Below are 15,656 nucleotides of genomic sequence, written 5' to 3' on the forward strand. Positions count from 1 at the left end.
ATTTGAGTCAGCAGTCAACCCTAAAAAATTAGTTTTGCCTTCAGGGAAACGCGACCTGTGAATATGAAGGTTGTAAAAAGTCCAGGGGCATACTACTTAGGTAGCTTTGGGCTAATCATTGCCACCCATGGCAGAAACATTTTGGTAACCAGACCTCTGCTTTCCTGCTCCCAATTTTTTGCCATAGCTCATGGAGCTTTGTGGCTATTTTTTTTTTCTTTCAGCCTTGATGGTGTTGGCTGTGACAAGGGCTATCCCCAGAAAATCTTTGGGTATGCCATTTTTAAGTATATAATACAAGCCACTTTTGGCTACTTCCATGAAAAGTGGGAGAACTCCAGCCAGCACCTATAGCACATCTTCTGGTAATAGTGAGAAGTACTGTCCTTTGTATTTATTCTAATTTATTCCTGTTTCTTACTATGGCCAAGTGGGTGAACCACACATCAGTTCCATAGGTGATAACAGGTAGTAATATTGATGGTATATTTGCTACATGTACAGATATTTTACACAGTGAAATCAAGAAAAGAATCACTGACTCACAAAAAAGCATATTATGCTTATTTTGGCATCAGAATTGGTTTGGTAACCAAAACAAATCAAGGACCATGCCATCCATGTGTTGAAAGTGTGAGACAATGGGTTAAACGAAAAAAAAAAATCCTTTATATTAAGTGTACCTATAGCACACCAAGACTGAGCAAAGAAAGCTGCAATACAATATGCAAATCTGCTATCAGCTATTTATCCTGTCTTCCACAATAAGCTGTATCAATTCCTGCTAAACCTAAGTACTTCCTACTTTCAGCACAAACACTGATTTGAATCAGAGAATTTGCATTTGTCATTTAAGATGCTCAGACTGCATCTTGTAGGGCTGTGATCAGCATGTTGAAGGCTTTACTGGAGATTAATGGAATGGGGAGGGTGCTCTTTTGGAAATGATATTGCAGAGCCAGTCTGCTATGAAGAAGCATGGAGAGAACAAGACATCATTTGAGTTCATTGTTGAAGAGCTGATACAAAGGAATACTTGATCGTATTAATGGGATTTGCATTTTGCTTCTAGATACGTAATTTTATACAGTTGGTCTTTCTTTCGATTTTCCAGAGGTCACAATCCAATGAATATGAACAAGGTTTGACCTCTGTGGGTTTTTTTTTGTGTGTGTGTGTATACGTTCTACAGATGTACAAACTGCAGATTCCCTGCAGACTGTTTTTAAATGCCCATACTTTTTTTTGGCATTTGAAATATCTAATATGATTTGTTATATGTGGTATGGTGATACCTCAGAATTTAGGTATCCTGCTATTATGGTTTCTGGTGGATTCTGGTAAAGTGAATATGGCATTCTATTAGGTATAATTTTCATCATAGTGAAATGAGAATTTTCTTGGCTTTTATATTTTAATTCCTGTAGCTCTTGAATGATTTCTTAATCATGGCAACATGGAGCATTTCCCAAGCCTTTCTGCATTAGAAAAGAGAGGAGAAATGATGAACAGCTAGTCTTTTACAGAATATGCATTACAACAAAGAAGAGCAGGCATAATCTGAATTTCACATTTTTTTTGCATTGCCATTGGAGGGAGTCTAGATATCCAGGTGTCAACTGAGGAAAGGTGGGTCTGCAAGCCAATATGTCTGTATGTTCGGTTATTCCATGGTTACTCCTTTTCAATCCAAGATGAGGGGAATAGCACAATTAGTAAAAAAGTAGTACAAAGAAAGGTGGCATCTTCTTCTGTGTACTTGCTTACTTTTAAACAAAAATATTGCTTTAACTAAATGAAAGTATAAGAGAAATTTAACAAAATTCTGCTGTCTGTATTAAAGGGATTGGGGAAATACAGATATAAATATACAATATAGAGCACACTCTGGAAATTGACTAGTCACTATATTACTTGATATTCCCTGAGATTCAAGGAATGAGAAAAAGAAAATGAGAAAACAAATACCTGTTACTAGCTCAAAAGAAAAATTTTCGTATTTAAAGTCACCATTCTATGATGTTCTAAGTAATATGGAAAAATGTAGTTCTGTGTTTGAATAACCACTTACCTACTTTTATTTCTTCTACAGCTCGAATATAATTCCCTCTAGATGACAAAATCATCCCATGAGTTAAATGCAGTAGTCCAGAGCTGCTTCCTTGATCCATCATATAGTTAACAGCCTCATCCATGCCATCAAGATAAATTCCCTCCACTGTGTGTGTGTGTGTATATATATATATATATATATATATATATATATATATATATATATATATTTAAAAAATAAATAAATAAATAAGCTTGAAAATGCTCAAATGCTCAATTATTAAAAAAAATATATATACTGTGTAAGTACAATAATTATATAAAACTAATTTAATAATTATATATACCCATCAACCCTGCAGTGGTAGCATTGGACTAGTGAAGTTTCTTCTGAAAATAACAATCCCAAGTTAACAGCTAGTTAACAATAAAAATCTGTGATTTTCTGCACCTTCCTAAATATAAACAAATTTTTACTTGGTATTGTTTTCCAATTTGTTTTATCATTTTCCCAGAATTATTAGGTAAGACAATCTATCTGGTAATGCACTGCCATGTTGGTTCACAGTAATCTTAAAGTGGGAACCTGACCAGTACTGATCCTATGAAGCTTGGAATTGTTTGTTTATAGTCTATAATTATTCACAAGCTACTCCCATGTGATCTGTAGATATCAATGGTTTTAACAGTCATAAATGATTTTGAAAGATTTGTTATTATCTTTGAATAATAAACACAAAAACAGAAGGTGATATTTACTTGCAATAGAGAATTAGCAACATACATATTATTCAAATTTTGCAGGCTTCAATACACAATATTTGAAATAACTTTTGAAAAAATTTGAAAAAAAAAAAAAAGTATGTAATATACATATACAGTCAAACTTGGTTATAATGAGCATCAAGGGACCAGCAAAATTTCCCCGCTATATCAGTGATGAAAGAGATGGGGAGACCCCTGGGAACATTAAACAATGAATACTTTATATCAGTGTTGACTTAAATCTGCCTCCTATTTTTTTTTAATTCTCAATAACTTGATAAAAAGATAGATTCAAAAAACAAAAGAAATATTAGAAAAAAAATAATATAAGTATATACCTACACATTATTTGTATTACTATGGTCGCATAAACTACAATACACTTAATATTAAACACAATTTATTTGTATGTAATTTTAAAACCATACATTTAATACTAAACAATTTATTTCTCTGTAATTAAAAAAAAAAATTCTTTTATAATAAACACGATTTCAATTAGTCTTTATTTATGAATCTTACAATTGATGTTTGTTTTAAAGATTTCATTTTGATATTTCTTAAGTTTCCCCTTAAAAACGTTCAACACGTTAAAAGTCTCATCACCTGCCTGCCTCAGTTCATTCAAAAAAATTGACTAATGTGTCCACTGCACCTTGAGCTTGTGAGATTGTTGGCACTGATTTTGATTCACTTTCAACTGTCATCATATCATCATCACAATCATCATCTTTACCATCACCATCATCATTGTTGAGCATGGTAGTAGTAATAGAGGCATGTGATGCACGAAAGGAAGCATATGAGCTTATGTAGCATCAACCAAAAAAAAAAAATTCACACAACCATTCCCTCTAAATGTTTGTCCAGTTCCTCCTTGAATTTATTTAAGCTTTCAACTTCCACAATGACAGATGGAAGTTTGTTCCAGCAATTAACCACCCGCTGGCTAAAGGCAAATTTCTGCACATCAATTCTATAACTGTCTTTCCTCAATTTGAATTTATGCCCCCTTAGATTCATAATCTGAGCAAGTGGAAGAATACCATCAGAATTCAGCATGCTCAACCCATTCAAGGTTTTATACACCTCAATCAGATCACCTCGCAGGTGCCTATCTCCAGCTGCTGCAATTTTCGAACTTAAGCCTTTCTTGGTAAGAGGATCCCTTCACTTGTTGCCCTTATCTGTACGCACTCAAGCAAATCTACATCCTTCCTAAAATGAGGACTCCAGACCTGTACGCATTACTCAAGGCTTGGTCTGACCATTGCCTTATACAAAGGGATAATCACCTCCTTTTCCCTGCTAGCAAAATTCCTATATATCATTGACAAAACCCCATGACCTGCTCTTGCAGCCTGTCTGCATTGCTCAGAAAACTTCATATCTGACTGAACAATTACTCCCGGCCGGCCGGGCTAGCCGAGTGGGTAAAGTACCTGCCCGGCAACCCAAAGGTCGCGGGTTCGATTCCCGCCTCGGGCTTGGATCAAAGTACTGCAAAATCCTTGGGAGGTGCAAAATGGCCACAGAAGCCGATGCGCCAACAACTACCAAATCAAAAAAAAAAAAAAAAAAAAACAATTACTCCCAGGTCTTTTTTATTTTCTACCATCCTAAGGGTAGTGCCACACAGTTGGTACGTTCCTCTAGGGTTACTTCTACCCATATGCAGTACTTTGCAGTTGTCAAAGTTAAACTTCAGTTGTCACTTCTCAGCCCATCTGTTGAAATTTTCTAGATCCTGTTGCAGTAGCACACTGCCATTATTGTCTTTAACAACTCTGCCAACCTTTGTATCATCTGCAAACTTCGACACTAAGCCTGATATACCTTCATCAATATCATCGATAAACATACAAAACAACAGTGGGCCCAACACTAAACCCTGTGGAACTCCACTAATAACATTAGTCCATGAAGAGCAGCATCCATTATCACCTTCTGTCTTCTCCCACTCAACCACCCTTTTATCCATTGTAGCAACTTACCCTTAATATCATTCTGCTCCAATTTGTACAGTAGTCTTCCATGCGCCACAGTGTCAAAAGCTTTCCTGAAATTCAAGTACATGATATCAAAATTATTTTTTACATCCAGTTCCTTTGTAACCACATCATAGTATCCAATGTCACTCTCTGTAGGAAGACTAGTTAATAAACTGTCTTCAACTCGTATAAAGTCATCGATGTTATCTGTATTAAAACCTACAACTTTGTTGCATAGCAACCATTCAGATAATGGTAAGTTGTTTTCTTCGTTTCCATCTTCTTCTTCATCTACAATTGAAATTTCATTTGAATTTAATTTCAATTTCTTGAAGCAACTCGATATGGTTGTCGAAGTAACGTTGTTCCATGCATCATTCAATAAATTTATAGCATCCAATATATATATATATATAGACTCGGCAAATTTCTGTTCTCTTTGACTGATCAGACGTAGAACTAAAAATCTTTTATAAATTCGTTTCAAACTCTTGATTACACCTATGTCCATTGGTTGTAAAATTGATGACACATTGGGAGGCAGAAATACTAGCTTAATGTTGGACAGATTGTGAATCTAGAGATGTGCAGGATGGTTATCAACTAACAATAAAATATTTTTCTTCTTTTTGAACAGCTCCTTATTCCAACATTTATGTACAGTCAGTCCTCGTATAGCACGATGGTTGTGTTCCTAGAAACCCTCGTGCAATGCAAAATCATGCAATATAAATAACAGGCCCTATGGGAAAAATAGGATTAGGTGCCGACCATCCAAGATTGAACACACATTTGTAACCAAAACATTACCAAACACAATAAATAATCGTAATAAAATACATAAGTCTTTTATTATGACTATTACATAATAAAATATTGCTAATGCTTTTTCTTCTATTGGAAGCAAACTTGTTCTTTGTTTGATTTTCTATACAAACAGATGACAGCCGTTCCAACTCTTCCAATTCTTTGTGTCTTGATCTAATGGATTTTATTACACTTTGAGTTGTTCCAACTATGAAGGTTGTTTTTATTTTCTCTGCATTCTTTCTAATTCTCGGCATTGCCTCATTTAGGCCTGTAGCACATGCAATATCATATGTTCTTTCATTTCACTCAAAGTGTTTCACAATTTCATATTTTTTTTCTCTAACAGAGGTGGACTGGCCATAAGCCTTACCAGGGAAACTGGGGTGGGCTGGAGGCCAGAAGTGTGATTTTGGCCATAAACGCTAGTATGAGGCTGCTACAAATTTTCCCGGGTAAGAATTTTTGACCCAGTCTGCCTCTGTCTATCGATATTGATTTTCTTTTTCTCTCTGAATCTGTAGTGTCTTCACCAGGATGCTTCCTTTTTACACCTTTTAAGTATTTTACTCATTTTTAGAGAATAAAGCACAATTACAAAATGAGGAGGCACGCTTGATACACAAATAAACAAAGCTGCACGCATGTAGCAACTGAATAAACAACACCGTAAAGACAGAGACACACTATTAACACCTCACTAGCTCACATTTTACTAAAGCTCATTTCTGGGGGTTACTACCATAAAACAATAAAAACAATTTCCAGTTGCGTTTCTGCTAGTGAAATCTGTTATAAACTGGTAGTAAACTTGATCTAATTGCATTTTCGATAATACCGATAGCTGGAATTGTGTGGGTTTTTTCGTTATTATGGTGAAATGTGTTTCCCCTTCACTGATATAAAAAACAAATACATTTTCAGAATCTTCTCTTCATTCCTATCGTGTTGCATTTAGTTGGGGTGATTCCACCTTCAATTGCCATTTCTTGTAAACACAAAGGCGAATCAGGCATAAGTGAATTCAGTTCGTGTTATGTATGATATCATTCCCCTATTTATAAATCGCGAATGATCGAATTCATGTAGTGTAAACACTACATGAATTCGTGTTATACAAGGACTGACTGTATTGCCAAAAAATATCCAAAGTCATTCAAGCTTTCTTGTTTGCAGTCTAAACCGGGAAGTTTCCTTACGTTTGTGAAACACCGAGATTTTAATGATTTTCTGATAACAAACAGATATTTTTTATCAGTTCCTGTCATATTTGTGCATACCAGCACAGTCAAGTGAGCCTTTGATTTTTTTTCCACCAACACATTTTCCTCCATTGAATTTAAATGTATTGTCAGGTGTCAAATTACAAAAAGTTCTGTTCTGTCGGCATTGTAGTAGTAGTAATAGAAGCACGTTATGCAAGAAAGCAAGTGTATGAGCCTATGTAGCATCAGCCAAAAAAAACAATTTCACACAACCATTCCCTCTAAAAGTTTTGTCCACTTTCTCCTTGAATTTATTTAAACTATCAACTTCAACAACGACAGATGGAAGTTTGTTCCAGCGATTAACCACCTGCTCATTTCCATGTATTCTACAATTGTCTTTTCTCAATTTATGTCCCCTCCCCCCACGAGATTCGTAATCTGAGCAAGCAGAAGAATCCCATTAGAATTCAGCGTGCTCAACCCATTCAAGGCCTTAGTCCTAGTCTCAGCCAATGCAATTTGCAGAACTTAAGCCTTTCTTGGTAAGAGAACCCCTTTGTTCCCCTCACCAATCATGTTGCCCTTCTCTGTACTCACTCAAGCAACTCTACATCCTTCCCAAAATGCCTCCTCCAGACCTGTACGCAGTACTCAAGGCGCAGCCTGACCATTGCCTTATACAACGGGATAATCACCTCCTTTTCCATGCTAGCAAAATTCCTGTATATCATTGACAATACCCCATGACCCACTCTGGCAGCCTTGTCTGCATTGCTCAGATAACTTCATATCTGACTGCAGAATCACTCCCAGGTCTTTTTCATTTTGTACCACCCTAAGAGCAGAACCACACAGTTGATACATTTCTCTGGCTTTACTTCTACCCATGTGCAGTACTTTGCATTTGTCAATGTTAAACTTCAGTTGCCACTTCTCAGCCCATCTGCCCAAATTTTCTAGATCCTGTTGCATTAGTGCAACTGTTGTAGATGTCTTCGTCATTGAAATCTTTCCTTATTTCTGCCCAAACACAGTCAATCTATTCATTTGCCATTATTGGATCTGCAGATCGAGATTCTCCATTAATTTTTACATAAATGATGTTATGTCAGTTTTTAAATCGATCCAGGCAACCGCTGTTACACACAAAATTGTTGCATCCAAATTGCTAAGCAAATTTTTCCACTTGAGCCTTCAAGATCAGACCGTCTATTGAAAATGCAGCAATTCTTTGTGTGGTGAACCATTGAAGCAATGCTTCATCAACGTTTGTAACCTCACACTTTCTACATTTTTTTTTTCAGCTATGTTCTTTTCCATGCCGATATGGAAACATGTTTATTCTTCCACAATGTCGATACACTTGAAGAGGACAAAGAAAACGTTTTACACACTTCAACATTATTTGCACCATGTTCTAACTCATGAATAATTTCGATTTTTTCACGAATTGAGAGATACTTTCTTTTGGTATTAGACATGTTTCCGAAGGAAGGGTTTGTTTCTAACTTATTTTACTTTAAAATGAAAAAGTGATCTGCATACAAAGTTCTTAGAAGTCAAAAATGCATACAAAGTTCTAAGAAGTCTCGAAATGCATACAGCATTCTTAGAAGTCCCGAAATAAATTTATGGTTCGGTGAATACAAGACAATCTGTAAATAGGATAAAGTGTAAAATATTTGATGTTTAATGGCACCAGAGGTTCCCCCATCTCCACATTATATGCACTGTAGGTGTAACATTGTATTAATATTAAATTAAATTGATCAAGTATAAATGGATGTGAAAGTTACACAAGGTGCCAGTAACTATAAGGGTGAGGAAAGTAGAAAAAGAAGAGTAGTAGATTAGTGAAAGATGAAAGAATGTTAATATCCTGGAGGTTATGATGAATTAAGTAAATTATGGGCTGAGTTGTCAAGCCAATATAAAGTGGGGGCACTGTAAAGTAAAATTAGTACAACAAAATATTAATAAAATGAAAATGGTAATAAAAATACAACGAAAATGGTACAGCTCTCATCAGATATGGGGGGAAAATGTGACTCTCTATGTGACTCTTTAAACTTTTCTTTTAAAGAGTTACATTAAAAACCCATTTATATATATAAATATATATAGTTAGACAAAAATGTTATTATTAGTATATTAGGTAGGGGAGCTGAACTGTCAGGTGTAATTACCATGGAATAATTGAGAGCACCTGTATGCCAAAAAATAAATTACCCGAAATAAAATTCGATTAACATAAGCATAATTTTTCATTTTTCATTATTATTTTTTTTACATAGAATTCTAATAAAATTGGTTTGTTTTTTTTTTTTTAATTTGTTATTAAAACATTCTACTTTTTAAATAAAAAGTACCTTATTTGTTAAATTTAGGGTGTTTATGTATATGTGTTGGAATTTTCATTTTTCAGATAAAAAATATAACATTAGCCAATATTAAATTTTTTCAATGTTTGTTGCACAAATGGGGGTTGTGCAACAAACCCCCATTTATAAATAACAGAAAATTTTATAATATTGCAAAGTATTACACTTCTCCACTTGGCTGGCAAAATTTTCTGGGGAGAACACTCTAGACATTTAGTCAATGTAAACTTCTGTGGAGAAAGTAAATTAAAGTAAGTCTGCTAGTTTTAGTATTTCCCTCAAATGAGCACACCTAAATCCTGCACAGATTAAGATATATTTACATTAATCACCTGTCTGACACTTTCCTGTATTTTATTCAAGACGGAATTATTTGCTAGACTATCACTGTATTTTGTGATTTGCCTGTAAATGTCATACTTTCTATAAATATAATTTGGCTACTGCACACTAGGTCAGTGTTTCTCAAAGGGTGTGCCGCGTCACATTAGTGTGCCGCAAAATTTTCCAAGTGTGCCGCGAAATCTTAAAAAAAAACTAGCGTCGTTTTTATTTTAACATCGTTGTCCGAATATTTTATTTTGGTTGTAAGAATTGTTTGCATAACACAAATATAATATAAGTATAAATAAAAAATTGTTAATATTATTTTTCGTTCTATTTATTTAATTTAGAAATTTCTTCTTCTATGACTACGTAGGTGTGCCGCGAAAATTTTCTTCTTTGGAAAATGTGCCACGAGAGTAAAAAGATTGAGAAACACTGCACTAGGTGATTCTACTTATTTCAATTCAACATCATAATGAATAAACTTTTTTCAATATCAACATTTCACATGAATGTACTATTGACAATTTTATTTATCCAGCATTTGGAGAGTTGCATTTGTGATTATATTAATGCCAAACATAACAAAAAAAAAAAAAATTTTTCTCAGTGCTTCTTCTGAAAGTAGTTATCAGAGCTGCTTTTATTTTTTAGAAATGGAAATTTCTCTTAGCAAATTAGTGTCTTGGTCAAAAGATATACAATTAAATACAATTTATGAGATATTACTAGTTTGGAAGAGAATGGATGATTCAGTGCAAATAAACAATCTTGTTGTAAATCGTGTAAATTTTGTTTCAATCAAGCAAAACAGAAGAGTTTCAAACAGACTTCACCTGTGTTTAGGGTTGCCAAATATTTGACGTTAAAAAGGAAAAAACTGAAGGTAGAAATGGCAGAAAAGGTTGGTCAGGTACAGAAGGTTACTTACATTTTGGAAAAATTTTGTTTTCCCTTGCATTAATGAGTTCCCTTAGGTGAAAAGTTAATGGTAGTAATTTAATCACGTTTCTACCTATTTAAGCCATCTGGTTCATCATATATATCAGCAATGTCATGTACACAGTTGATTGTTAAGCCATCTGGTTCATCACATGCATCAGCAATGTTGTGTAAATCACCGATTATTAAAAACAGGATATTTTATTAATGAGCATTGTACTTTGTAACCTTTTCCATTTGAACCCCTGGTTGTTCCTTAGCAAAGCTGCAATGTCAATGTGTACTCAGTATGTCATCTCCTTCTGTGTTATTTGCTAAACTGCTTATTTTGTATCTATCTACAAACAATGGCTAAAAAAATATGAACCTTTGTATTATGACAGTCACAGTCAGAAGAAATGCATATGTATGCAAAGAAAACTGCGATGTCAGGTGATGAGACGTTGCCTCGTTGAGTATCAAAACTGCACGGGATGTTTGACTGCAGTAATCTGAAACAAATAAGTTTCAGATTACTGTGTGTAACAAATAACATCTGAATTCAACCAAGCACAAAACTGCTCTATTTCAACCTGTACCATGCATAGTGAACTGAAGAAATTGGGTATTGGCAGTCACCTACCTATTTGGAAGCCACTTGTTTCAGAGAAAAACATAAAAATCCACTTGCAGTGGTGCCGACAACGTTGTGATTAGACAGTGGAACAATGAAAGAAAGTTATGTGGTCAGAAAATCACAATACACTTAGTTTTGCACTGATGGTAGGCAGAGAGTGTGTGGCAAGAGCCTCACAAAGCAATGGATCTTGCTTGCCTTGTTAAGGCAACCCAAAATTCTAGTGGCAGTGGTATCATGGTATGGGGAATGTTTTGTTGGTATGGACTGGGTCCTCTGATACTGATGGAAGGTCGAATTTCAAGGGAATACCTGAATTTTGTATCAGATCTACTACACACTTCAATGTTACACCTTTATCCCAAAGGTAATGGCCATATTATGGATGACACTGCAATAGTGCATCATGCTAGAATTGTGCAAGAATGGTTTGGAGAATACTACATTGATTTCCACCAGCCTCCCTGGTCCCCCACATTCACCTGATCTCAATTCTATTGAGAATGTGTAGGATACACTGAAGAAAGCTATTTGGCAACAGAGTCTTGTTCCTTCAACTTTTTTGCAGCAATGCAATCTTTTGCATGAAAAACGGTTACAATTAGACAAAAAGCACTAAAACTCCTTATAGAAAATCTATACCACACTTGCCGTTATTCAAAACAAAGATTCTCGATTAGATAGTGAATAAAGGTTTGCATTTTTTTGGTCAGTGTGCGTAGATATGGTACATAATTATTTTCATGATGTTGATGACAACTGATAGCCTAATAGCCATCCACCATGGAGGAAGCTCTGACTACCCATGCCAACCATCTCATTAGGAATAAGCTTCCAATAGTTAGTATACTTTATATAGAAATTTCAGAGTAAAAGGAAGCAACTGTTGAAAGAACATTCCCACCTTTGCATCTGCTTTTCTGTCATGCTAAACTAGTGTGTGATGCAACATATAGAACAGAATTGACAATGCACATTCGAAAAAAAAAAAAAAAAAAAACATATATAACCAAATATGCCAGCTGGATGAAGGAAGAGCAAAAAAAGCAGTGTATGCCTGGCTTTTGCCAGACATCTAGTAACCGTATCTTTATTACAACTTGCAGCTACTCTGGCATCATAATGGGGATACCTCTATTTTGATTTGTCATCTTTTCAAGATGACAAATCAAAATAGAGGTATCCCCATTACAGTGCACTCTGACTCTCCCCCTCCCCACACACTCAAAAACATTGTAAATATGGTTTGGATTAGACTGTAAACAAATGAGTTATAAACAGGCACTTAAATCTAACAGTGACCATCTAATAGTTGAAACAAAAGACATTTAATAGCTAAAAATTATACACAGAATCAGAAGAATTTAAATATATTAAATGGATAAACATATGTACACATTGCCATTTCTTCTTTGAGACCCCTGTCAGTGGGATAAATAAACAGTATTTTAAATTATCATTATCTATTACATATTCACATAATAAATAAAGATTATCCTCCTGAGCTAGGAAAGCCCAAATGCATGAGGATGATGAAGGTCCCAATTCAGAAGACAGTTGATTTCTTATTGAATGGGGGTTACCTGATTGCTCTGGAGCTGTCTTGCAGGGTTTTATAGGAAAATATGTTAACCCCCAATCTGGTGTGTGGAACTCAAAAACTTGATGTATGAACTAGCACCTATCAGTTTCTTGATTTTAATCTTCTGGCCATCAGTTGTGGAAAGAAGAATTGCAATAAGATGTATAATGTCTTGTATATCTGCTCTGCTGTAATAAATAGCTTTATTTCAGCAGTGCAGATTTAACTGCACCAAATGTTATATGAGCCTTAACGATTACCAATATTACAAATATGTTCATAAAATCATTTAAAATAATATATTTATAAAGAAATGTATAGAATCTGCATATAAAGGAATCACTAGGTGGCAGTGATTATAATACATTTTCTGTTTATACTCCGGCACGACAACCAAGTCAGTAGAGCTTACAATAAATCGTCAATACAAATATTTATCGTATTTAGTAGTCACAGGCTTGAACCCCGGTTCACTCAAGGAACGCATGCTATACACTCTCGCTCCTGATCACTAAGCTATGTCAGGTCTGATTGTACTGATGTGGGATTTACTTAAAGACGCAACTACAATCAGGGGTAAAGGAAAGGGGTTCTGCTTTCAGAAAGGTGACTATGGTAGCCTTAGACAGATTTTATATTCTATACTGTGCAACAAACTGATGATGTTACCAATAGCAAATACAAAATGAAAAACATTCAAGGAAGTGATCTTGGACGCTACTAAGCTTTTCACACCAACTAAGAAATACTGTTCAATATTTAGGCCTAAATGGATGTCAGATGAGCTAATGAAACTTGTGGCAGAGAAGAAAAATGAATGGGATGCATATAAATTATCAGTGACACAGAAGCCCATGATAGATATAAACAAGTCTGTTATCAAGTCACAAAGGAGGTTTGCAGCAAAGACAGATTACGAGAAATCTTTGGCAAAGGATGCAAAGAAAAACAGCAAAAACTTTTCTTATATAAACTCTAAAAGGAAGCAGATGATTCAGATTGGTCCACTTGATTATGCTCAGATAGCTGACAAACTGAATGAGGTCTGACAAACTGAAGTCTAATTGCTCAATATAAAAACTGAATGAGTATTCCATCTACAAGGGGGTATCAAAAAGTTTGTACCCTTACCTAGAAATAATAGCCCTAGAAAGCTGAAACTTCACAGGAACTTTAATCCTTTTCTATGTACTCTCCATGTACAGTAACACATTTCTTCCATCTATGGATCAGTTGCTTAATGCCTTGATCATAGAAGTCCGCACTTTTTGCCTGAAACCAAGATTCCACTTCATTGATGACTTCCTGAGACGAATCAAAGTGGTGTCCATGCAATGGTTTCTTCATTTCTAGAAACAAGAAGTCTGATGGTGCTAGGTCAGAAGAATAGGGTGGGTTCACCCTAAAAAAGTTCTCAACATCTGCATTATACAAATCCAACAATGGCGAGAACATTGCATTTGACATTCATTCATTCTGCAAAGGCGTCAGAAATCTTGAAACCCATCTATATGTGCAGATGGTCATGCAAAATGCTCTGGGCAGACTAATTACCACTGCATTTTCAGTGCAGACCCATAACTAATTACCACTGCATTTGTGATGAAATGAATTGTCACACGTCTGTCACTCAGCACCAACTGCTCAACCTTTGCAAACATCGCACTGTCTGTGGATGGCCTTCCTTCTCTTAGCTAGCTAAAAAGACACTTGTACGACCGCACTGAAACTCCCATATCTACTTTTTTGCAGTGTCACAGAATGGACAATTCTGCCCATACACAGCTTTCATTTCTTCATCACTTTCCTGAGCTTTCTTGCCTTGCAGATGCAGGAACTTGATCACTGCTTGATACTCCCCTTTATCAACCATAGCGTCCTTCCTCACATTCTGGGCTCCATCTCTAGTGTATGATCACCTACAGGAATGAAATTACACATTTTAGTTAGTGTCAATGATATACAGAAAACTTATATTAAAAACAGCATCTTCCTACTGATATTTTATGTAGGTCAAAGTATGAATTTTTGATACCCCCCTCGTACATTCACATGTACGAGGGCGTATCATAAGGAACTCTGTAGAGAAGTAGAGGAGAGAAGCTTATTAAACTCTAATAAGGAACTAAAATGATTTTGTAATAACTGAAAGCAGAGTGGAGGAGAAATTGTTGAAGTTGAACCATAAGAAAGTCACATGGGGGTGAATGGAATCTATCCAGTTATATTAAAGGAGACAGCAAAGTAAGTAAGCAAACCCTTAGCCATAATTATGAGAGCATCCTTGGACTCAGGGGAGGTCTTCACAGACTGGAGATGTGCAAACGTATTCCCAATTCACAAAGGGGGATCAAAAGGTGACACGAGTAATTACAGACCTGTTAGTTTAACTTTTGTTCCGGGGAAAATAATCGAGTCACTGATTAAAGAAGCAGTGCACGATCATCTAGACAAGACTGCAATAATAATTCAGACAGAGCATGGTTTATTAAGGTGAAGTTTCGTCTGACCAATTTGATTGGATACTATGATGTGGTCAACAAAGGAAATGAATGCAAAAAATAATTTTGATATCATATACTTGGATTTTAGGAAAGCTTTTCATACTGTGATACTGTTGCACATTGAAGACTACTGTACAAGTTGGAGCAGTATAGCATTAAGGGCAAGTTGCTACAATGGATAAGTGGATGGTTGAGTGGGAGAAGACAGAGAGTGGTAATCAATGGACTGCTGACAGTGGACTAATGTTATTGGTTGTGTTCCCCAGACTTCGGTGTTAGTCCCTTGTTGTTTTGTATATTTATCAATGATACTGATGAAGGTATATCAGGCTTAATCGAAGTTTGCAGAGGATACAAAAGTTGGCAGGGTTGTTAATGACAGTATGCTATTGCAACAGGATCTAGACAAGGATCTAGAAAAGTTGGGCAGATGGGCTGAGAAGTGGCAACTGAAGTTTAACAATGACAAATGCAAAGTACT

At 35.4% G+C, this 15,656-nt stretch overlaps 1 protein-coding gene across 2 annotated transcripts in view; it reads right to left on the reverse strand.

Annotated features, from left to right (window-relative positions):
• Positions 1 to 15,656, reverse strand: part of LOC150087035 (tetratricopeptide repeat protein 37) — a 702,248-nt gene that overhangs the window by 582,071 nt on the left and 104,521 nt on the right. For both annotated transcript variants that reach the window (XM_090371768.1, XM_090371767.1), the window contains exon 8: positions 2,072 to 2,218. In XM_090371768.1, coding sequence (XP_090227894.1) covers positions 2,072 to 2,218 — 147 coding nt within the window. The remainder of the gene's footprint in view (positions 1 to 2,071; positions 2,219 to 15,656) is intronic.

This window comes from Mastigoproctus giganteus, chromosome 4 (assembly GCF_048544385.1).
Source record: "Mastigoproctus giganteus isolate SK-2022 chromosome 4, ASM4854438v1, whole genome shotgun sequence".
NCBI lineage: Eukaryota > Metazoa > Arthropoda > Arachnida > Uropygi > Thelyphonidae > Mastigoproctus > Mastigoproctus giganteus.